This window comes from Vulpes lagopus, chromosome 23 (genome assembly GCF_018345385.1).
Source record: "Vulpes lagopus strain Blue_001 chromosome 23, ASM1834538v1, whole genome shotgun sequence".
In the NCBI taxonomy this organism is placed as follows: Eukaryota; Metazoa; Chordata; class Mammalia; order Carnivora; family Canidae; genus Vulpes; species Vulpes lagopus.
The window spans coordinates 60,326,670-60,352,278 of NC_054846.1; the positions used below are offsets into that span (position 1 = coordinate 60,326,670).

The 25,609-nt window shown below is 41.7% G+C and overlaps 1 protein-coding gene across 23 annotated transcripts in view; it reads left to right on the top strand.

Moving 5' to 3' along the window:
- The window catches only part of LOC121481394 (microtubule-actin cross-linking factor 1), a 334,394-nt gene that overhangs the window by 102,940 nt on the left and 205,845 nt on the right, over positions 1–25,609 (top strand). For 20 of the 23 annotated variants that reach the window (XM_041738684.1, XM_041738691.1, XM_041738688.1 and 17 more), the window contains exon 2: positions 21,681–21,742. In XM_041738684.1, the coding sequence (XP_041594618.1) occupies positions 21,681–21,742 (62 nt within the window). Of the gene's footprint in view, positions 1–420; positions 997–10,358; positions 10,556–21,680; positions 21,743–25,609 lie in introns of those variants that run through there. The other 3 variants (XM_041738693.1, XM_041738692.1, XM_041738695.1) reach the window with 3 other exon arrangements.

The following is a 25,609-nucleotide window of genomic DNA, read 5'->3' on the forward strand; positions in this document are numbered from 1 at the left end:
TTAGTCCTTCTAGTAGGTATGTGGTGGTAAAGTGTTTTCAGTTGCTGCTACAGCCTCCGTATCAGGTTTTCATTTGTCAGCAGGCCTTAGTTTTGTGGAAGGCATTGTTTTCTACTGTCATTGAGCAGCTATTCCCCGTATCCCCTTGGGCAGCTAGTGGTGGATTTTCCAACTCTGAAAACACTGGGTTTTTTTGTCCTCCTCGTTCATCTTCATCACGCCGTGATGTCAGATCTATCTCCTGGAGCTTGCTGTGTATGTGATGCTCTGGCGCCTCTCCTCCTCCTCCTAGGCCGTGGGTGTGGAAGGGTTGGCCCGACTGGCCAGGGTACTACATGGACACTTAAAATACGTCCTTGTGTACTTTTAACTCCTCCCCACAAGTGATTGCCCAGTAATTCTGTGACTTTTTTCTTTTGGCTTCATCCTGAAGCCTGGCGTTCCAGCCTGGCGGGGAATGGAAAGTTAAGAGTGTGACGTCCTCTGACACCCCCCCTTCTTATAGATGGGTCTGAGGTTTGTTTGTTTAAGCTGGACAGAGGATGCCAAAGATAGAAATTTGAGTCAGCCCAGCACTAGCTTAGGCGCTCCTTTTCACTCTCCTGGTTCCTCCTTCCCCTCCCCCCTCTGGCCAGTTGTTTCCTGGGCTTTGTCTGAGAAACACTGTGCGGTGTCAGCCCCATCTAGGGCTGCCCTTCAGTCAGGAGCGAGATGGAGGAGAAGCCGCCAGGAAGTTTCTGACAACACTGTGCTGGGGGCCGCCGCCTCTGTGCTGACAGTTCGGGACAGGACAGCAGTAACCTCAGGAGAAAGGCATTCGGAGGCCTGCGCCGCAGAGCTGTGGGCTTGTGGCTCAACTCAGGGGAGGAGGAAAGCCGGGCCTGGAAATGCCGCTCTTAGATTCATCTTATTTGCCATCAACCATCTTTATTTTGACTCACATTCTTGGGATTGCCGGTGTCCTGTACTGGAAGAGATGTGCCAGAGGCAGAGCAGGTAATGTGTGAACCCAGTTATTCTTTAAATCTACTGGGGGGCGTTTGAGGGTGGGCTAAATGACGAGGGCTTCCCAGTGGCTATCCTTAAAGGGCCAGTACCTCTTCTCAGCTGGAGTGCTGTGAGACTTTATGCGTGTTTGGACCTACTGAGGAAACTGGGCCACCCTGGGACTAGTTTGAGACCTGGACTCTTCCCTGGTCTGTGCAGCTGTCTGCTGGAGGGTGCTGGTTTGATGAGGTGATGTCTGGACTCCAAGCTGAGGGAAGTGGCAACTGTGCTGACATGGGTCCTTCCTCAGAGAGTCAAGCTCTTCCTTTCCCTACTTTCTCACAATCTCAAAGTGGCTTCTGGATCTCTGTCTTTAACCAAACACATACAGTGATTCTATCATCCTTTTAGGTAGAGATAGGACAAAACTTGTGGGATTAGAGAAGTTTCTGGATTTGGTGTATTTTCAGATAAGTAAAGACAGAGGAGGAAAGGCCAGTGAGAGGAAGGGGTGAGTGGTGTCCCCCCTACCAAGGTGCCTCTGTTCTCTTTGGTAGATTAAAATTGTTCCTTTCCCTTCAGGCAGCGGTAGAGTTTACTTGTTTATCTAAGTCATCCTGTTCAATGCAATGAAGTTAACTATTCTTTTCCCCAGGGAGTCAGGCCCTGATTTAAAAAAAAAAAAAGCAGACCCTTCTTTCTCCTCGTATTTGGTATTAATTACATTATATGCCTTTGATTTCTAAAAGCCCAGTGCAGGAATCAGCCTCATGTTTAGCTAATTCTGAATCTCCATGGTTGAGGACTAATAAAGACTGGCTTCTCCTGGAGTCCACCCTCTGATCATAGTGCCTTCAGGACTGTCCTTGTGATCTGCCTACTACCTTCAAACCAAAGTATTCAGATACTTGTTCCTTTGTGTCTTACAAGTTAAGATGGAGATTTGATGACTTATTACTTCGCTTTCTATTAAAAGTTCATGAATGCTTGACAGAATTAGAATTAGATTCAGTCATTCCTCAGTGTCCTTTCCAGTAAGTCCCAGAAAAGCTTTTGACTAAATATTCAGATCCCAGCATGTGTCTATATCAGCAAAAACAGACATTTAGAAATATGTTTAGCTTGTGTGGTGATGTGTTTAAGGAGATAGCCCAAAGTGACTTTCCTGAAATGTAAGCCTGTACTGGATCTTAGAAAGAAAGGAGCAGACAGGCATGAATTATTTGGCCCTATATACTATTTCATATGCAATGAGAAAGTAATTGCCATCTAGAAGGAGCCTGCTCCTTTCCTTTCCCTGTGCACGGTAGTAATGACATTTTTAAACCACTAATTGATTAATATTTTAAAAGTTTATCTTCAGTATAGGATTTTCTATGATACTTAGGAGTCAGAGCCCTATCTTTCAAGTGCTTTCTTTTTTATGTTTTAGAAAATGTATTTTGTAAACATCCATAAAATGCATTGAAATAAAAAGAAAAATAAATTGTAAAAGTTTTTTATTTTTGTGAAACAACTTTGGTTCTAGTACCTAATAGTTGGGAAGGTGCCGCGTTCATTTATCTGTAAAACTGGAGCAGGGGTTTTATAATTGGAGATTACAGATACCAGAACTTCTGTAGAAGTGTTTAAGAGATTCTGTACCCAGATAAATTAAAATAAATTAAGATTTATTTTAATTTCAATTTTGGGATGTATTTTATCTATTTAAAATGTTTTTAAAAGTAACACGTATGTGGGATGCCTGGGTGGCTCAGTTGGTTAATTGTCTTTGGCTCAGGTCATCCAAGCCCTGAGCCCTGAATTAGGCTCCCTGCTTAGAGGAGAGCCTGCTTCTCCCTCTCTAACACTCTCCCTGCTTGTGCTCTCTCTCTGTCAAATAAATAAATAAAATCTTAAAAAAAAAAATAAAAGTAACACGTATGCTCTAATATACTACCTGCCAGTTGGATATCACCAAAATAAAGTTTCTCCACCATCTCTAAGTACATATTTAAACTCCTTATGAATGTTTATTAAAAAAGTGAAATTTGTATCTTTTTATCTGGTCTTTTTTTTTTTTTTTTTTTTAAATTGGAAATGTTTCCCTATTGCAGAACATACTACAGAACATAGGTCCTGTGCCTGGTTAATTCTAGGTAAGGCTCAGGTGCTCAGTCCATAACAGTGAATGGGTTACACATTGCTAAGTGATGACACTATAACACTGGGCTGAGTGTGTACTAAAAGATTTTGTGCTTCTTGTCCCACATTTCTAGTCATATTTACGTATTGTAAAGGATGTACACAATTTTAGATGTCCAAAGTATTTGACATTGAAACAAATATTTCTGCTATTCTTTCAGGGTCTTGTATCAATTTTTTTGAATAATATCCTGAGATTACCAGGCACACTGTGAAACTACTACTGTTTGTTGCTATTTGTATGAACCAGTTTTTAAAAAAGGAGTCACTCTGATAAAGTGCAACTTAGAAATAGACTGGATACCAAAGGATATGACTGTAATTAATTAATCTCTAATTTTAATCAAAATTACTTGAGTGGTTATATCATTTAGCTTTAAAATATGCAACACAGGGGGATCCCTGGGTGGCACAGCGGTTTGGCGCCTGCCTTTGGCCCGGGGCGCGATCCTGGAGACCCGGGATCGAATCCCACATCGGGCTCCCGGTGCATGGAGCCTGCTTCTCCCTCTGCCTATGTCTCTGCCTCTCTCTCTCTCTTTCTCTCTCTCTCACTGTGTGCTTATCATAAATAAATAAAATTTAAAAAAAATAATAAAAAAAATAAAATATGCAACACAAATTTGAACCCATAAAATTGATTTATACTATTAAACACTGCTTTTATCTTTATTATTTATTTATTAATTATTATTTTTTAAAGATTTTATTCATTTATTCACAAGAGCCACAGAGAGAGAGGAAGAGGGGGAGAGAGAGAGAGAGAGGCAGAGACACAGGCAGAGGGAGAAGCAGGCTCCATGCAGAAGCCTGGCATGGGACTTGATACCAGGACTCCAGGATCACATCCTGGGACAAAGGCAGGCTCTAAACCGCTGAGCCACCCAGGGATCCTTTCTTTATTTTTTTAAAATACTGTTTTTATATGTTCTATATGTTGAGTTGCATATAAGATTTGTTTGAAAAAGTGATTGTAGAACATACAACCTATGGACTATTCACTGTGTTGGTAACAGGTATTCTTTTTTAAACTGGAGGTTACCTCTTTTGTAACTTAGGCCCATTAGTCCCAATTCAGCCTGGCAAAGATCAAGTTCTTTCTCTTCTAGGTGTCAGGCTTGCTTAATTGCTTAGGTTTGAAGGCTATCTTTGCCAGTCCTTCCTTCTCCATTTACTATATATGATTCCCTAACTCCTTATTATTCCCATTGGACAGTTAAATTGATTGGTTTTGCTTTGAAAATTTGGAGGCCAGGTGTGCATGTGGAGAGGTGAAGGGAGTACAGCAGAAGTGTGGGGAAGGAGTCATGGATCACTATTCCTTCATTTTCCTAGATGTTATGGGTCCATTGGTGAGTTCTGTTTACAGAACCAGAACTTAGGACCACGTTCCTAAGTCACAGTCTCTTCAGCAGTTGTTTTTTTTTTTTTTTCTTCAGCAGTTGTAAACAAGATACAGGAAGACATAGACAGTTTGTATTGAAGTCATAAAATACTCATAAGATAGAACTTTGCTTTCAATTAGTATTTAGATTTTTAAATAGTCTTCAAAATACCTTGCCCACACTTACATTCACATATATTATCTTTTATTCCAAACACTTCCTAATGTTTTAGTTTGCATCCTCATGTTTAGGGCTGTTGAAACAATCTATTTCCCCCATACTCCTTCCCACCCCCACCTGTGTTCCAGCTGTAGCCAGAGTTAACTTTCTAAAATACAGAGCTGTCTGTATCACTCTCCTGCTTAAAATCCTTCAGTGCTTCCCCTCTGCTTTTAAGAAGAAAGTTCAAACCTTTCAGGATGACATAAAAGTGTTTTTATGGGGCGCTTGTCTGATTTGGTGGGTAGAGCATGTGACTCTTGATCTCGGGGTTGTGAATTTGAACCCCATGTTGGTTGTGGCGATAACTTTAAAAAAAAAGGTGTTTTTATGATCTGCTCCCTGCCTATTTCACTAGTTCTATTTCCTGTCTTGGCCTTACAAACACCTAGTACTCTAGCATCATTTAAAAACTTGTAGTTCTCTACCCCAAATGCCCATATCCTCTTTTCAACTGGACTAGTTGATTCCTGTCCTTCAAGGTAAGTAGTTAGAGCCTCTGGAAAGCATTCCTCCACTGAAGTAAGAGTTCCTCTTTTGTGGGTCAGTGGCACTGTGTTAGTGCTTCTTATTCAAACCTGTATTGTCATCTTGTTCTGCTTGTCTGTCTCTCTCTCTCTCCACTAATGACAGTCTATTAGTGTGTAAGATTTTTAAGAGCAGGGACACTTACTCATCTCAGTTTCTCAAGTGTCTGAGACAAAATAGCTGTCAGTAAATGTTACTTGAACAAATAAATTGAAAGGATTAAGATAGTATTCGATATAAGCTGTAGCAGGGAACTTGTCCTATTCATTTATACCTATAGGGCTTGGCTTAGCTTGACATGTGGGCCCCAAGGTAGGTGCTTCAGTATGAATGATATAGAGCTGCCCTGTGTTTTAGTTTATTAATATCTCACATCATGATAACATAAACAGGAAAAAAGCTTTATGGTTCCTTGAGAAGTACATTTTAATTTTTGTGTGTTTACCAAAGTAAAAATGTGTCCCTTTCTATGGTCTTGTTTTTTTAATCTGCAAAATAAAAAAGTTGGACAGTCCAGTTTCTTAAGGTTCTTTCCATTTTCCAACATCCCACTAGGCAGACCAGCTATAATCCCTGGATCTGGACCATATGAACATAGTGCAATCTAAGATAGCATCATCTATCTATCTATCATCTATCTATCTATCTATCTATCTATCTATCTATCTTATCTATCTTTTCCTTCCTTCCTTCTTCCCTTTCCTTTCCTTCTTTCCTCTCCTGCATCTCCTTTCTTTTTTTTTTGCATCCCCTTTCTCTTTTCTTTTCTTTTTTCTTTCCTTTCCTTTTCTTTTTTCTTTTCTCTTTTCTTTTCTTTTCTTTTAGTTTCGTTTCGTTTCGTTTCGTTTCGTTTCTTTTCTTTTCCCTAAATCAGCTCCATCACACCTTTGAGTCTGTTAACCTTAAGATCAGTAATAAATGCTGATACAGTACATGAATTGCTGATATCACCCCTCTAGACACTGCTATGCCTTTAGTTTTCTTGAACTTCAGTATAAGACATAGGAGTTGTCATTACATTTTGTCCTGTGAGATTTGGTGTCACCTTTTGAGATTATTATGACATTAGCTGAGCATCCTCCATTTATCTTATCTAAAAATTTGTTAGGCATGTAACAGGTACTCGGTAAATTAGTAAACAGTCATATATCTAATATATTTTTACTCTGATAACTAAACCATTAGCTGTTTTTGTTTGTGTGTGTGTGTGTGTGTGTGTGTTTTTACCATTAGCTGTTTTAATCAAGGTGGAAGTCTTGCCTTTTTTCTTTCCTTAGCTATTCTTTATAGATCTGTGCAGTGTGTAGGAAGACCACTAAACTTGGTGTCAGGAGCCATGGATTCTAAGTCCTGGCTCTTCTGCTGACTACATGAGATGTTAGACAGTTACTTCCTCTGCACCTCAAATTTCCCTTTGAATAAGAAGATTAAAGACTAAGGTCTCTAATTTCCTGTGGCTTCTGGCAGTGCAATCATTTGGCCTTTACTTGGATGTGACATGGAGTTGTGGTTGAGGGTCTGGATCAGACTGCCTGTGTTATCATCCTAGCTCTGCCACTGCTGATGGATTGACGTCAGTCTGTCTGGGTTTGAGCTTCCTCCTCTGTAAGGGGGGTTAATAATACTGCATGGTTGGTTTGAGTTAGTTTTAAGAATACATTCTGCCCATAGTAAGGACTATATGATTGTGGGCTTTATGTATGTATGTATGTATGTATTATTATTATTATTATTAGTAGTAGTAGTAGTAATATCTACACCCAACGTGGGGCTTGAACTCACAACCCTGAGTTCAGGGGTCACATGCTTTTGCAGCTAAGCCAGCCAGATGCTCCAAGGACTATATAATTTGTTTACTCTACTCATGATGCTTTTTCCACAAAAGGAATCATTGAGGATATAGTAATTTCCTGTATGCTGCACGGACAAAGTATAAATATTTGTCTTTACAGTTGGGAATGAAGAAATGTGAAAAAAGCCAATGTGGGAGTATGCAAAAAGTTAGTGATATATTATGAATTATTGTCTTACATTTTAGAAGGAAAGACTCTGTGTCCACTTCAGTATCCTTAACAGTAGGTGATTCTGGCATTTAAGGAAATAAATGTATAGCTTCGATTTCCTGTGCTATTGTAAGAAAGTCAGTGCTTCTGTAAATTCTCCAATAACTTCTAGCCGTGTATGGAAATACTGACTTGAATTTCTTCCTTTCACTCAACATTTTATTTTTTATTTTTTTCCCCATTCAACATTTTAAATATCTACAGGTAGCAGCCAGATTCTCTTTTTCCTGCCCCTGACATCTCTGGACACCCAATGACCTATGACATGACTAAAAGCTGGGCAAAAAAAGGGGGGATGACCTGGGTAATCACTACTCAGGCGGGTCTCCTCTGAATTAAGAGCTGACTGTCTTAATCAAGGTCTTGCTATCAGCAGTAGCTTCCCTTTTGAGGCTCAGGACCTCTTAGGAGGAAAGGCCTGCCTCCTGGCAGTCAGACTGACCTCATCCCTAAGACTCTCCACCCTAACTTCATCAGTCTGTATTGCCTTCACAGGACATAGATTCTGTTTGGGGGATCCCTGGGTGGCACAGCGGTTTGGCGCCTGCCTTTGGCCCAGGGCGCGATCCTGGAGACCCGGGATCGAATCCCATGTCGGGCTCCCGGTGCATGGAGCCTGCTTCTCCCTCTGCCTATGTCTCTGCCTCTCTCTCTTTCTCTCTCTGTGACTATCATTTAAAAAAAAAAAAAAAAAAAGATTCTGTTTGGATCCCAGGGGAGTGAGGAGCAGGGAGGAGGCTTTGGTTTACATTTTTCAAACCTTTCCTGGTGATGATTATTTTGACTTTTAGAGACTCTGGAATTATTTAGTATTTCTAAAAATTATCTCACATTATTCATTTGGGATATGCCTTAAATCTCTAATTGGCTATAGTCAAATATTTCTGTTTCTTAATCTTCTGAGGGATATTCCGCCACCTTAAATATCCAGCCCCCTCATGGCAGTGTAGTTATTCTGGATTAGGTCCCTGTCAGAAACAGTAGGGTGTAATAGGAAGTGTAGCTTTGGAGCTGGACAAATGGATATGTAATATTGGTCAAGTTATTTAGCCTTTAAATTTTTTTTTTAATTACTTAGAAAGAAAGTGATAGAGAGCGAGCATGTGAATGGGGGAGAGAGGAGGTGTTGCTGAGGGAGAGAGAGTCCTAAACAGATGTGGAGCTCCATCTCACGACCCTGAGATCATGACCTGAGTTGAAACCAAGAGTCGGATGATTAACCAGCTGTGCCACCCAGGCACCCTCAAGTTACTTAGCCTTTTTAAAGTATTAAAAAACAGTTATGGTAGATGCTGAATTAATTTTAACTTAGGTTATTGAGCACCTTCAAAATGTGTTAGAGACCAGGATATGAAGACCGAAGATATAAGACTCAAGAAATTTAAATCAGATAAAGGAAAAGGTTACTAAGTATGAATCAGGAGACATTTATTCCTTTTTCTTCTCTCTTCCCTATTTCTTATGCATTTCTCTTCTTAGGACAAGGTAAATTCTAGGAGGACCCTTTCTTCCAAGACTGACTAAGAAAAGTCTAATATGAAGAACAAACTGAGTAGAGTTGTCTCAGGTTATCGGGGTGACTGGGAGCTTAGTCAAGGAGGGATAAAGTCAGCTGTGAGTCCCGTTATTAGTAAGTAGTAACAGGATTATTAGCAGTTTGTAGGTGGGAGGGCTACCCGGTAGGGAGTGAAGAAAGCTGTCAGGGTACTGAGGCAGGTCTCAGGGCTTGTTTAAATTGAGTGGCCTCTAGGCAAGCTCACGTTTACTCTTTTTCACTTGCAGTCTTTGGGGCTAATCTCTTCGAACTGGCTTTCCTGGGTGTTGCCCCTCCCTCCCTGCCTTTAGGAACAGGATTGGAAGTAGCATTAGCCTGAAGAAGTCATTCTATTTAGGGAGCTGGGGCGGAGGGCCAGTGATTAGGCCCTTATCTGCAGTGGAGCCTTTCTGAGTAGTGTGGGGCCAGGATCGGCATGGCTCTCCTGCCTTCAACAGAGACTCAGCTTTTCTAACCCCTGGTTGGATCAGAAGTGTGAAGAAGCGATAGATGGGCTGGGCCATCCGAATGAAAAAGCCCTTCATTGTGTTCCTTCAACATTCCAGTGTCTGGTACAATTAGCCAGGACTCAGAAAACAAGTTGGACAAACAAGCAAGCCGCCTTCCACTGATGGATAAAGGGGTCGCTGGCACTGCTGAGTTAAGTGCACTGACTGCAGAGACAGGGTGGGAGGCTCTGGGAGGAGGAAGGGGACTTGAGGATGAGGTTCCTGGCTGGATGAGGAGAAAGAATGGAGCAACAAGCAAACAGTATTTTTGAAGTTGATGAAATCTGCCCTGCTGATCTACCTGAGAGACTGGCTGAGGCAGGGCTACTCTGAGAAGTAGGTGGGGTCATTGAGGAGAGACTGTGACTCTTCCCTTCGGGCAGCTGTAAATGTGGGGAAATGAAGCTCCATTTAGAATCTGGGAGTCTGTCGGCAGTGGACAGCGTATGGGATTCACTCCGTTATAGTCTCTCCCATTGTGGGACCTTCTCAGTTGGTTAACACTTCATATGTACTTCTGCCTGAGAAGAGGCCAGCCAGAGGAGCAGTTTGTTGGGCAACGGCTGCACTGTTCCTGACTTGGCAGTAAGCTGTCCTACCTTACCAGCTCTCCTGCAGCTGTCTAAGATTTGCCAGGTCACAAACTTCGGCTCTGCAAATGGAGGGTTACCCAAAGACCAGCCTCCTCCTACCTGTTCAGGCTTACTCAGTAACTTGGCTGGACTTTTTCACATGAATCTCCCATCTCCATCTGCTGCCTTTGGTCTGAAAACACTGAGCTGGTGCCACTTTTGAATGGGATGCTCTTTGTCTGAAGACCTGAACCCAGCTTTTGGAAGTGCTCTAGGGAGGAGCTTCCTCTCTGACCTCAAGGGGAGGAGGAGGTCATTAGGAAGTGGTGGGTGGAGCCACGTCTCTACTTCTGCTGTCTCTCTTTGCTCATCGAATAGCCCTTTGGCTAGCTGTCTCTGTTTACCTTGAAGACTTTTTGGAGGAGCTGCAGAGGGTGCATGAACCACTAGCCGGAGGTTCTTTGGAACACCCTCCTTTTGGGTGGGGTCAGCAGACACAAGAGTGCCATGTGGCCTAGTTACCAAGATGAGCACGAGTTCAACGCCCACCTGGTTTGCCGCATGTGCTGTATGGGTTAGTATGTGAAGTTTTTTCCTTGTCTGGGCCTGGGTATACCAAGTAGCTCTTGCTGTCATCAACTCATAGGAATATATGGGCTTTGAAGTCTTGCAGATGTTACAACTTCTGGGCTTGTTAAAATGTTCAGGGGAAGAGACTGGGGTGCTCTACTTCCTGGGGAACTTTTTAAGCTTGTAGACTGGCAGTTGAGAGCCTGAGCTTTGGGTGTGGGACTTTTTTATAGAGACTGAATTCATGCTCACGCTTCTTTTTGCCTGTATCAGGAAACTACTTTTAAGTTATGTTGCATAGTTCTGAAAGTCCAGGGTGTATTTTTAGCAGAAGTTGGTTGGTTACGGAGTCCACCTCTGAGTGGACTGGAAGCGGGGGGGTGGGGGGGTGGGGTGGAGAGGAGGAGTCATGGCCTGGGTTTCCTCTTTCACTTACTCTCTTCTGCCAGCTGTAGGAGGTAAGAAGGCTCCAAGGTGGTCTGGGGATGGAACCTAAAAACAAATTGCAGGCTAGGGAGGAGTGTTGTATGGGCTGTGACTTAGATCTCCCTGGATAAAGGACAAGAGTTCATTAAAATCATGTTCTGTGACCTTGAGCAAGTGGCCCAGCCTTTTTGGCCACAGGTTTCTTTGGCTTCCAAACAGCAGGGTATGTAGACTGGTACTGGAATGAGATATCAATTTATCAAGTTCTTGGTAAAATGAAAAAGGTAAGGAGAAGGTAGTGTGCTTTTCATAAAGGGGAACTCATTTAAATAACTGTCCTTTACTCTGGAATCCCTCTTCCTACTTTTCTGGTGTTAAAGTGTCCTTTATTTATGAAAGAATGGTTCTTAGGTGGTAGCTTGGTTTTAGATATCCCTACTTAGCAAAAGGTTGACAGCTTTATGTTAGATTTTCCAATTTATTTTGGAACCTTTACTGGTTTGTAAAATCTGAGTTTGGAAGCTCCTGGATTGATCACTGACTTTGATAATCAAAGTATCTTTGATATTATACTCTCGAGTCTCCAAAGCAGAACAAAATCATGACCCAAATAGGCAGGTTTTCACTAAAATTGAAATCGTCAGCTGTTTCATCGAGAGGAGAGGGCAGAAGAAATTTCAAAAGGGATGTAGCAGAGAGCTATGGTTCTGATCCTGTCTCCTGACCACTAGGCCAGTACTGCCAGATATTGAAGTGCTTTCTGAGAAACAAAGGTGATATATTTTTTTTTTAATTTTTTATTTATTTATGATAGTCACAGAGAGAGAGAGAGAGGCAGAGACACAGGCCGAGGGAGAAGCAGGCTCCATGCACCGGGAGCCCGATGTGGGATTCGATCCCGGGTCTCCAGGATCGCGCCCTGGGCCAAAGGCAGGCGCCAAAACGCTGCGCCACCCAGGGATCCCCAAAGGTGATATTATAATATTGATAATATAATAATAATATAATTATAATATTGATAATATAATATTATAATATTATAATATAACTAACACGGAGAGGCCGAGTTAGTCTGTTGTTGCCATGCAGTCTAGCCTTTTATCTTTCTGGTATCATTGAGATTTCTTCCCTGAGACTTAGAGAAAAGAATCGTCTGGATCTGAAAGTGCTTGGAGATAAAGGTTCCCTTTCCTGTAATCAACGAGAAGTATAAGAAAGTTTAGAATCTTTATTGAAAGTTTTGGGGTGGGGATGGCTGGGTGGCTCAGTGGTTGAGTGTCTGCCTTCAGCCCAGGGCATGATCCCGGGGTCCCGGGTTCAAGTCCTGCATCCAGCTCCCTGTGTGGAACCTGCTTCTCCTTCTGCCTGTGTTTCTGCCTCTCTGTGTCTCTCATAAATAAATAAGTAAATAAACAAATTAAAAAAAAAGTTTTGGGGCAGAAACCTTATTCTGTCTCATCTTGCCCTGTTTAATCCCATGGAGGCATTGTGGTCTAGTGGTTAAGAGAATGGACTTTGGCATCACCCGTCTGCTTGGGGCCCCTGCTCTATACTAAATAGTTTAGATGAGCTGAGAGAATTGCTTTATCTTTCTATGCCGTGATTTCCCATTTTTTAGAGGGGGATTTAAATAGGCCCTAACTCAGAGTCGTTATGAGGAGTACATGATATTCAGGTGCTTAGCCCAGTGTAAGCTCTGCAAGTGATTTTGATGTGGCCAGTTCACAGACTGGTATTTGGGAACCATTGACCTAGTCCAAACTCCTTATATTGCAGATGAAACTCAGATTCAGAGAGGGATGCTGAGTGTTCGATAGGGTAAGCATCATAGACTAGAGGCCAACAGATCCAAGCTACGGATCTGATTCTGCCCCTGTGTCACTTTTTCCAAGTTCTTAAACCTCTTAGGGCTTAGATTTCTTCATCTCTAAGAGGATATTTTGAGAATTCTTAAACCTCTGATCTCTTTGTGATTTAGTTTTTCTGATAACCTAATGAAACTATTGAGCTTTTCTCCCTCTTCCCTTCTCCTTGTGTGCCTGTCCAGTCATCTCTATGGCTCATTTCTTGTCACCATTCTTATTCCCATATCTAACTTCTGTTGTTTACTCTTGAATTCCCAAAAGAGCAAAGAATTATCATTAATAAAGTTCTAATTTAAAAAAATAAAGTTCTAATTTGCCTGAGAAATAACATAAACTTTAATTTGCATTGAATTTTCTAGAATTATCACCTCCTTAAACTCCCAATTCTCAATCTTCACTGAGACATTCTAAGCCTGTGCTAACACTTGGTGATAGATGCTGGTGATGAATTCTGATTACAGTGATGGTTTGCACCTCCCTTCTTACTGTCCTTACACAGGACTGTAGTGTATTGCCTTCTAATAATTTCATGGTGGCAGTAGGTGTGGAGGTTAAAAGTCCATGACAGACTTGGATTTGAATCTCAATTCTGCTACTTGCTAACTGGGTGACTTCGGAAAAATTATTAATAAGCCTTTTTGAGCCTCAATTTGCACTATAAAATTGAGGACAAATAGTGTGTACTTGATAGAGTTGTGAGGACTGAGTCAATACAATGTAAATACAATGTCTAGGTCAGTCTTATATCCCAAAGTTGACTTATGTTTGTCTGAGGATAGGAATCACTTATAATGCTGGTGCAATTATATATTTTTGGTAAGCACAATTAATTGCTTGATCTGTCTCCCCCTCCCCACTTCTTCCTTCCTCCCTTCCTCCCTCCCTCCCTTCCTTCCTTCCTTCCTTCCTTCCTTCCTTCCTTCCTTCCCCTCCTTTCTTCCTTTCCTTCCTTTCCCTCCTTCCCTCTTGCTATATAGCTGACATGTAATGTTACATTAGGTTCAGGCATATGATTCAGTAAGTTTATATGTTCTGCTATCTCACCACAGGTGTATCTATCATCTGTCACCATACGCTATTACAATATTATTGACTATATTGCCTGTGCTGTACCTTTTATTCCCATGACTTACTCATTCCATAACTGGAAGCCTGTACCTTCAACTCCTCTTTGCCCATTTTGCCCCTCCCTGCACTCCCCTACCCGGTGGCAACCATCAGTTTTTCCTTTGTATTTACGGGTCTGTTTTTTTCAGCCCATTTTCTTTGAACCTACATTAAGTGGTGCAAAGTCTCCTGGATCCAGATGTGGCGAGAAGAATTTAGGAAAGCTGTAACTGTAGATGGGACACCTGAATGGAAATCCCTGTTTCCTGCTGAAAAGCAACCTTTTAATTATCATTTGGGAATACTTCTTAGTCTGACTTTGAAAATACCATCTTAACGTGTCCTTATAGGTATAACCTTGGCACATAGAGGGCTTTCAGTATATATTTGTTAAATGAGTGAGTGTTCTTGAGTACCCATTGTTGTCTTAAATGTTGAATATTTAAGGAAATTTGAAACATGATTCTTGACTCCAAAGAGCTAAAGTTGATAAATAGGATTTACATAGAGAAGTATCTAGTAATAGGTTTTATATGCTTGGTGCCAAGTCAACTGAATAAACGCAGGCATCTGCAGGCATATAGAAGTGGCTGGCATAGCTAGAAAGAGAGAGGGGAGAAATGGGACTTCATCTGGACCTTGTAAGGAGGCTCTTAGATAACCCAAAAAGAGAGGGAGAGATATTACAGTAGGGGCAACAAGGACAAGAATGTGCAAGTTATGTTGGGAAACAATGGTATCAGAATGGTTGTAGTTGAGTCATGCAGGGAAGAGCCCAAAGATAAAGTTGGAAGAGTAGATTGTAAATTTCCTCAGGTCAGAGGCCACTTCTTTATCTACTCCAACCACTTAACACACAATGAATAAAAACTAGAATTGAATTTCAAAGGGTTATAGCAAACTGTGGAAATGAAGGACCTGGACTTGGTCTTCTGGAAGCCAGTAAAGGATTTTTGAGTAGAGAGATAATATGGGCAAAGTGGTGATTTCGGAAGATTTGTTGAGATAGGCTAGTCTGCTGTACTTGCCATAGCCTCAGCTGCCAGCTGTTAGCTTCAAATTTGTAGCCTCACTTTTGACTGCTATTCTGAACTCTAGACCTAACGTTCCAACTGTCAGCAAATGAAAGTGATCAGTTACAGTTTGAAAAATGGAAGTAGATAGAATTATTCTGGGAAAATGGGGAGAACTGCTCTTTATAACGTTTTTCTTTTCTTTTTCTTTATTTTATTTTAAGCTATGGGTCTTTTTACCCCCTCCCAACATGCGCATAACACCCTAAGTTTTACATGCAATTTTAGGTGGGTCATGGCACCCCTCTCCAAATGTATGGACCCATGTACGGACCTGTGGGTCCATGGATATCTTAAGAACCTGTAATACAAAATGAAGGAAAGAGGGCTAACAGTGAGTAAACATTTAAGAAGAGAAGGAATAACCAAAGATGAAGGAGGAACACAAGGGTGCAAAGGAGTTTCATATTCAAGAGGGAGAGTGAATTTAAAAGATGAAAGATGGGGGCGCCTGGGTAGCTCAGCGGTTGAGCAGTTGCCCTCAACTCAGGATGTGGTCCCAGAGTCCCAGGATCAAGTCCCACATTGGACTCCCCTCGAGGAGCCTACTTCTCCCTCTACCCGTGCCTCTCTGTGTGTCCCTCATGAATAAATAAATAAAATCTTAAAAAAAAAAAGTGAAAGAAAGGTTAGCAGTGTCATCTGAGTTGGCAGTTTGGTAGGTGACTATGGAGAAAGCAGTTTCGGTGAATTTGTGGGGCTCAAAGCTACATAGGTCACATGGGGGGAAAGAGGAGGTGAGGAAAGGAAGACAACATTGTCATCATACTTGTTCAGGAAGCCAAGGAAAAGGAAAGAGAGAAGTTAAAGATCTACAAGCTAGGGGATCATTAAATTCCCAAAGAGAAGGGAAGAGGTGGGATCCAGATTTCAGGTGGAAGGACTTGCCTAAGTTACCAAAGGATGTCTCTGCAGATGAAAATAAAACAAAGAAAATTAGGGTATTTTTGATAGCTTGGTGGACTGTAATGGTCTTTCCTTTTTTTTTTTTTTTTTTTTTTTTAAAGATTTTATTTATTCATTAATGAAAGAAAAAGAGAGAGGCAGAGACATAGGCCGAGGGAGAAGCAGGCCCCACACAGGGAGCCTGATGTGGGACTTGATCCCGGGACTCCAGGATCACGCCCTGGGCCGAAGGCAGGCACCAAGCCGCTGAGCCACCCAGGGATCCCCTGGACTGTAATGGTCTTATTAAAAGTCAGAAACAAGTATCAAATCCTTCTAATTAAGTAACCTCCCATGATTAACTGAACATTAATATGTTTAATCTTAGAATTTCCCAGTGGGCAGTTGGGTAATTTGTTGGGTCTTCATAGCATTTGGTTGGGCCAAGTTTCTTTTCTTTTCTTTTCTTTTTTTTTTGGGCCAAGTTTCTAAGAAGCATCAAAAAAGAATATGATCTCCGCCCCCCCCCCCCTTCTTTTTGATTGACTAGTGTGTCTTTGAAAATTCTACTTCCAGGGATCCCTGGGTGGCGCAGCGGTTTGGCGCCTGCCTTTGGCCCAGGGCGCGATCCTGGAGACCCGGGATCGAATCCCACGTCGGGCTCCCGGTGCATGGAGCCTGCTTCTCCCTCTGCCTGTGTCTCTGCTTCTCTCTCTCTCACTGTGTGCCTATCATAGATAAATAAAATTTAAAAAAAAAAAAAAAATTAAAAAAAAAAAAAAAAAAAAAAAAGAAAATTCTACTTCCAGCATTAGGTAGAAAGATTCTTGCTGAGCCTGGGATTAAATTAGGGATTTATGTGTGGGGAGCCAAATGTAAAATTTATTAAAAAGTTTGAAAGTCTGAGCTGTTTGGAGCATTCTGAAAGTTTAATAATAGTTAAGTTGTTCTTTGGCTTCTGTAATGAATTTCCTTGCTGAAATATTATGATCTTAAACTTGAGGCACTCTAGTATCCTCTTGTCTCAATGCTTAAATCAGGAAAGAGCTTGCATGTAATTGGTGGGTCTGTAACACAGGATCCTAAAAAAGAATCCTTCAGCTTTGGAGCACAGTTGTTCCATAAAATCTTTTTCTGAGGAACTTATAGCTCAGCTCTAAAGAAGGCTAGCTGGTCTTGAGAAGGGCTTGTGAAATCATGTTGCCCTTAATAATTAGGCTCGGAATAAATACTTGACCTCTTGCCGGTGATTTGAAGGTCTGTTTTTTAGCTATTGAAATATGACTAGTATCAGAACATCAGGTCTCCCTAGCATATTATTCTCCTGGAGGGCTTGGTAGGTGAACGGAATTACTTACGGAAATAGTAAAATGAACCGGTGTCGCATCTTCAGGTCAAAAATAAAGGAGGCAGTGGACTAAAAAGAAATCCTGGGGATCCCTGGGTGGCTCAGCGGTTTAGTGCCTGCCTTTGGCCCAGGGCGTGATCCTGGAGACCCGGGATCGAGTCCTACATCGGTCTCCCTGTGATGGGGCCTGCTTCTCCCTCTGCCTGTGTCTCTGCCTCTGTTTTTCTTTCTGTGTCTCTCATGGATAAATAAATAAAATCTTAAAAAAAAAAAAAAAAGAAAAAGAAATCCCATGAATTCTGCCTCTTCTTCATATAGTCATACACGTAAATATATAAACATATTTGTATATACAATAAAAGAAATAATAAATATCTTTATATATATTAAGTAGGCTCCATGCCCAGCATGGTGCCCAATGTAGGGCTTGAACTCATGACCCCGAGATCAAGACCATGGATGACTTACCGACTGAGCCACCCAGGATTTCCCTGCCTCTTCTTTAAAATGTTGATTAGTTTAAAAGGAAATTTGATAACTTCCTTTTCCATCTATGTATTATTTAACCTGTCAAGACAAACGTATATAACCTTTATAATAAAAGAAATTCTGAGAAGGAAAAAAAGGGTAAACTTGTGTTTCTGGAGTGAGAATTTTGTAAAAATGGAAACAGGCCGTTCTTGGTTATGAAGATATTAGTGTAGTAAAGCAGAATGGCTTTGGTAGTGGTGAAAATGTTAGGGGGGCAGAACTTTTTGTTAGCTTTAATTTTATTTTCCTGTCGTGGATGCATGTTTCAGTACAAGAGTGACACTTATTGGGGTATTGGGTTTTTTTTACATATTGGACTGTTTTCCTGTAGGTGACTTGGCTCTGATTTCATTCTGTGTGTTTCATTAACCATTCTTCTAATCATATATTGGCCAGTGAAGAAAGTTTTTGTTTTTGTTTTAGGTCATATCTTGCAGAGTGGTAGCTGTTAGCCGCTTTAAGAGATACAAAAAAGTAAAACATGATTTCTTAAGGAGTTAGTGATCTCATTGGTGATGTAAGAATGAACATATTAAAAGTTCAGGACTCTATATAAGTGCTGATTGAGTGATTAGCATAGTAAGTACCATAAAAATGTGTAGGACAAAGAGACAGTTGGGACCTGGAGTTGTCAGGAAAGGCTGCCAGAGTAATTTTTCTTAATCACACATTTGATCATGTCATCTCCTATTTAAAATCTTTTGAAGCTTTCCCTTACCTTCTCCTATCAATTTCTTAGTGGTAAAGTTTGGACTCCTTAACTTGTAAGAAAGGTTGTGATTTGGCCCATGGCATCCTATCTAGTTTGAAGTCTCTCCACTACTTAATACACATCCTGTCTTTCAGGCATCCTTGATTCTGTGCACTTCTCTGAACATAAGCTCCTGGTTGTCTCCACGAATTTGCATTAGGTGAAGTTTACATGTAGTAGCTTTGTTCCTTCCCTTTAATTCTTGGCTAGCTTCTACTCCCCTTTTACCATTTAGTTAGGGTCTCTCCTCTGGAAACTTTCACTAACTGCCCATGTTTCCCTCTCTTGTTCAAGGGGCCTAACCATTTTCTTCTGTTCTTGGACACTCTGTGCTTAGCTCTGTTATAGTGTGTATGAAACTGCACTGAAGTTCTTTTTTTTTTTTTAAGTTATTTCTTTTCTCTGCTAGACTGTCATCTATTTTATTATTTTTTAAGGTAGGCTCTACACCTAACATGGGGCTTGAACTTATGATCCCAAGATCAGGAGTTGTACACTCCACCAACTGAGCCAGCCAGATGTCCCAAATGTCATTCTTTTAAAGATAGGGACTGTGTCATTGGTATCTATTGTCAGAGTCAAACACAGGCTCTTCCAAGCATCTAGGTCCTTAATAAAGATGTATTCAAAGAAGAAATGAGTGAATGAATGAATGAACTAGATTTTTTTTTTTTTTTTAATGATAGGCACACAGTGAGAGAGAGAGAGGCAGAGACACAGGCAGAGGGAGAAGCAGGCTCCATGCACCCAGAGCCCGATGTGGGACTCGATCCCGGGTCTCCAGGATCACGCCCTGGGCCAAAGGCAGGCGCTAAACCCCTGCACCACCCAGGGATCCCTGAACTAGATTTTAAAGAGTAAACAGTGTTTGGGGCACTTGGGTGGCTCAATTGGTTGGGTGTCCAATTCTTGATTTTGGCTCGGGTCATCATCTTGGGGCCATGGGATTGGGGTCATCAGGCTGTATGCTCCACGCAGAATCTGCTTGTCCTTCTTCCTCTGTTCCTCCCCCTGTTCATGTTCTCTCTCTTTCTCAAATATATATATAGATATATATATACCTATATATATATCTATATATATATATATTTTTTTTTAAATAGTAAATAGCATTTGGAGAGAGGTAGAAAGGGAGAGAGTAGCATGCCATAAAGAGAAAATAGTGTGAGCAGCATCAGTGATTTAGAAGAGACTGCATTTGTAAGCTGATTCTCATTCCGTCTGTAGATGACACAGACTTGGAAGGGTTAATGAAGATGTTGGATAACTGAATCAGCCTCTAAAAAGATAAAAATATATTGGAATGACAGTGGTCAAATCTAACAAAAATCCCAGCTTTGAGTACTTGCAGGACTGTTAAGTGAAAGGTGGCCTGTACTTAAAATTCTAACAGTTCTAAATGAGAGCCAGTAGGGAGAATTTATAAGGAAGCAAATGATGACACTTTATAGAACTATTAAAGTGATACATATTGCCTTAGGAGCTAATGAATTCTCTATTAAATTTTAAGTATCAGGAATAGTATAGAGTTATGTAGGATTTGGGCAGACCTTTCAACCCTGAACAGATGATTCTTTGTTCTTGAAAGGAATCGTGTTTCAGCAGGGGATAAGAGTAGATAGCTAATTCTGATTCCCAAGTTCTGTGGTATATAATAGGAAGAGATTGCTGTTCCTTGCAAAGCAGGAAAAAATTCAAGGCTGAAAGAAGGATGTGACGTTAAGACCAGAGACAATGAAGAGATAGCATTTACCGAGTGGCTATAAATTCAGAAATGTGAGTAGGTGGTACATTGACCTGGAAGTGGAGAGCATGCTAGCATTGTTCAGAATCGCACCTATGTGGCTCTTATGAGGCAGTCAGTTAGGAGGAACTGGGCAGGAGAGACGGAAAAACCTCACTTTGTGTGGATTACTAGTGAACTAGAGTTACTTAATTCTCTGACTTGGATTAAAAATGGAAGAGTTGAGCAATGGTGGTAATTCAGTTTCGCAAATTGTCATGGTGTGCTTAGTGGTAGAAGGTTAGGCAGGTGGCAGTTCCTGGGGGATTAGTGATGGCAGCTTTGAATTGCTTGACTGTGTTTTCTAGCACAGACCAGAGTAAGTTTAGATGCTCTTAATAAAAGGAATAAAATGAGAATGGAGTGATAAAGCTTGGGAATGATTAGGATGACTGCTAAGGAGGCATATTTGGAGCAGGAAATGCAGTGTGGGAGCGTGGTGGCTGAATATGAACTGGAGATGAGGTAAGGTGAGGATGACGCCAGAGGATGCATGTGGAGGTAGTAAATGTGAACCAAGTTGTTGGGAAGCTAAGGTAGATTCACCATATGGGGGGTGGGCGGCAGTGGCAGGGAGTGGTTGATGATAGTGAGGATGATTTGAACAAGATAATAGGGGGATGGCATGGGCTTCAAGTAGGTGAAAAGGAGCAAGGCCGAAGGATCAGTGGTCTGGAGGTGCTCTGGGGAATTGGCAGGTGTGGGAGAAAGGGAGTCCTCTGCAGGATCGGGCCTCTGGAACAGCGGCAGTCATGCTTCTGTTAATGAGGTCCACAAAACTGAGGATGAAAGAGAGTGTGCCTCCAAAGAGGAGGCTCTATAAGAAGGTGGAGGTGATGGAGATGTGCAGCGCAGGTAAACTGAGCAGCTTTCCGAGGTTGCCGAGTTGGTAATGACTGGTGAGGAAACTGGAACTAGGGGTAGAAAGTGGGGTAGGAAGGGGGTGAGAGCAGAGCACTGGTCTTGCAGGTGGGTTTGTGAAGAGGGAGATGTACAAGTGGCCCAAACGCCAAGGCCGCTCTGCTTCTCCTGCGGGCGTTGTTCACAGCTTTGACTTTTTGGAGGTTGCTTTGCGGGGAAGCAGAGAATCACTCACCCACCAGGTTATGGTGCGAAAGAGACTTTGTCATGGCTGTGGGTTTTGAGGCTATGCGTCTGTCTAATCTGTAAAGTAGCAAGATGGTCAGGACAGAAGATGAAGCTCAGACAGGAGAAATCTTCCCAACAACACAACATTTCTCATGGGTCTGTGGAAACCATCACCACAGTGTGTGCAGAAGCTGGGGTGTGGACAAAGCAGGGGTATGGGAACTTATCCGGGCAGTGCTGAGCCAATGCCTTCTCTGTGTTTCCTTTACAGATGAACGGGACCGTGTTCAGAAGAAGACGTTCACCAAATGGGTGAACAAGCACCTGATGAAGGTAGGACTCCATAGATGCTGCCCTAGCCCCTTGGCTACTCTTAAGCTGGATCTCTCCGAGATCCAGTCCTTTCTCACTGATAGTTCAGAGTGCTTGTCATGTGCCTCATGGAGATACACATGTGACTTTTTAAAAATAACTAACGTAGTCATAACAGTGTGGAAACTTGTACTGATCAGTTTCTTGGAAAGGAGAGTAATAGATGCCATTACCTCAGAAGATTGAGGGTGAGGATACCAGGGGGTGATTCCTGGACTCAAAAACCTTTGTTTCTAGCTTTATACATTATTTTATAAGCTTCCTTCTTTCTTTTTATTTCTAGAGAAACAGGATGGGGCAGAGAGGGGCTTTTGTTCTCCTTCTTTCTCTTTAAGTGCATGAATCTTAAATGTTTAGTTTAAGCAATTTTTACATGTGCCTATACATTATCACCACCATGCGGTTTAAGTTGCAGAACACTTCCCAGAATGGCTTGGGTTGGGGGGAGATTGTATTATTGTTTTTAAATAGAAGAGAAACCAAGGCAGAGGTATGTTAAAAGCCCTCCTGAGGACGACCAGTATGACTAATGTGACAGTCAAGATTTGCAGACAAAGTTTTTGGATATTATATAATAACTACTCAAATAATTTACATAATTTTGAGTTATATTGATTACTGCTCAGGGAAAGGTCACCAGTGACCTCTTACTTGCCATATCCAGTAGCCTAGTTTATCTTCCTCTTATTTGGTTTCTCCATTGCATCTGATACTGTTGACTAACATTATTTCTTAAAACCCTCTTTTATGTTGGCTTCTAACACACTGCTTTTTCCTGAATTACCTCTTTCCTCTATGAATGCCTTTTTCATGCCTCTTTGAGTGGCTTTTCTTTCTCTGACTCCTCCATGTTGCTGGTCCCTAGGGTCCTAACCATACTCATTTTCTTGTTTGGTTCTCTGTACTCTTCTTTGGCAGTCTCATGTGTGTTAGTCACAGTGATCACTGGTGGTGTAGAACATAAAGAAGCACAAGTAGAAAAAGGATATGAAGTGATCTCATAGAATCTGGTGTCTGGATGCAGCTAGACTTTATGAAAACTAAACATTATCAGGGAGCTACTCCGTCTTTTTATTGAGGCCTTGTGTTGTCTCACTTTTATTTCTTCCTACATATCTCCTACGTTAATTGCTTTTGCCATTGTTTGTGGAAACTGTGGTGGCTGTCTCTCAAATGGTGACGTAAACCCCTGTGGCTATAATTCTGAAGACACAAAACAAAATTCTGATTGGCTGGAATTTTCTTTCCCTCCCTGGGTCAGGTGTCCATCTATAGCTTAGTAATCTATGGCTAGGGAGATGGTTACATAAATCAGACGTGGCTCCTAGAGGCCACGTTTAGTTGGGACTGCAGGTGAGGACAGTTTTCAAAATAAAAGATATGGATGTGGATGTAATGAGAGAGCCATTTCCTATATTCTTTCCTAAGCCAAAGACAGTGCACTGGACACGTTCATCTGGACGTCACCCAGACAATATCCCATATCCAACACATCCTAAATTGCTAAATATTTTCATTCACATACATAATTATCCAGGTTAGGAATCTAGAATGTTTTCTACCCATCATCTCCCTTGTTACCATCTCTAGTTAGTCACTTCCAACTCAGAAAGATGCCTGTACCTCACTTCTCCATCCCCATGACTTCTGCTCTGGTCCAGGGCCTTTTCAGCTTGCCTTGATCACTTGATAGTTCCTAATAAAGTTTTCTGTAGTAACACTGATAATGCAAATAGTAGTAATAGTTTATTGAGTGCTTACCGTAAAGCTAGCATTCTGGACTAAGTCTTCTATGTGGATTATCTTGATTACTCCTCAGTGACCTGATGTTGGAGACTCTTTTAGTTTTCCCATTTTATCAGTGAGGAAAAGGAGGTTTAGAGAGGTTAACTTAAGGTCATACCACTAGAAAGAGGCAGAACAGAAATTTTATTTTTAAGATTTTGATTTTATTTGACAGAGCATAAGCAGGGGGAGTGAGTGGCAGGCAGAGGGAGAGGGAGAAGCAGACTCCCTGCTGAGCAGGAAGCCCACTGCAGGGCTCCATCCCAGGACCCTGGGATCATGACCTGTGCTGAAGGCAGACGCTTAGCCCCCTAAGCCACCTAGGCGACCCAGAACTGAGATTTTAGAATTCAGGTAACCTAAAGTCTAGAACCTGTGCTCTTAACATCTACAGTAATGGCCCAACCTCTGCCTACCTTTCCAGGCTCATAGTGTCGAATTCCCCTTCTACCTCAGGCACTTGCTGAACTGTGTGCCATGCTATTTTATGAACCTGTATCTTAGCTCATCCTGTTCCCCGTGTGTGAAGCCTCCCCCAATCTCTGTTCTGTCTGCATAATCCCAATTCAATACCACCTCGTTAAATATGTAACTGAATCTCCCACATGGAATTGGCTACCCTTTCCTTTGTGCCCTCATTGTTTTCCCTGTGTGCTTTTGTTATAGCACTTGTGTACATTCTATATCTTTCTGTTTGATTTTAACTTGAAGGCAGACATTACGTCTTACTTGGTTAGTGCCAGGATAAAGAAGAAAGGCAGAGAGACAGGGAGAGAAAATTGCTATTCCCCTTTAATTTCTTCAATATGTACCATTTGCCTCTAGTTCGGTGACACAGAACTCCGTCATGATGCACAGTCCTTAACAACCTGCCTCCAAGCTGCCCAGCTTCATTTGCAGGCATTCTCCCCTGTGTAGCCGGAGCTGTGGCCACAGGAGATAAGTCACTGCTCTCTAAACACAGTGTGCTTTCACACCTCTTTGCTTCTTCATCTCTCCCTAGAAGGCACGTCCCAATCTCCTCTGCCTGGCCATCACCCACTTATCCTTCAAGGTCCATGTCCAGTATCACCTTCCTGAGAATCTGACCTCCAGTCCTCAGCCTAAATTAATCTCAACTCTATCTCTATTCCACACCGCTTTGAAGTGATGGCTTGTGTGTTCACACATTGGTCTCCCCCCATCAGTGTGCTCACTGAGTGCTCAGTATGCTTTCTCTGTATATGAGAGAGCTTGTATATGTACTGCTTTCTCTGCCACATACTACACTGTGGATGTAAGAGATACCCAGGACTGGTTGCCTTGAGTAAATAATATTTTAATATTTTAATAGTATTTTATAGCTTACAGACCACATTCTTACCTGGCTTGATTCTTATGATAATTCTGAAGGCAGTAAAGGTATTTTATCTTGTCTATTTTCACAATGAAGGAAAGTGAGAATTAGAAGGGCATAAAGTGACTTTCCCAAGATCATATAGCTAGTGAAAGTGGGACCTAGGGACCATTCATGAGTCTTCTGACCAAAATCATATGCTCTTTCTACTAAATATGCCCCCAACTTACTCTTTTGTGCCTCATCACTAACAATTGAAAGAACTGAATTTATCCTGACTCAGGCTTGTCTCCTAAACTTTGTAGTTGAACACAAATGCCCTGGCTCTCTGCTGTTGCCGGTTGGACCTCTGCCTCAGTGCTGCGTGATGACAGGAGGCCCAGGGAGGGAGAAATGAGATGAACACAGCAGAGCATTGTTAGAAATTGGAGGCCAGCCAGAGCCTTACTTCAGTCCCTGGCTATTTTTCCTCTCTCCTTGGACCCCCAACCCTATAAGTTCCAATGGCATTTTCTCATCTTGGGATATTTCAGAGAGAGAGAGAGAAAGAGATTCACTACTAATCAGAATCCTTGCTCCATGCTGTCATTCTTGAAACTTTGGGCTGAGAACTACGGATCAAGATTTTTTTTTTGTAATTCAGACATCCCTTGCTCTGCTCCCCAAGTATACCTGGAAATGTGGCCGTTGGCAAGTAGATGGTTATA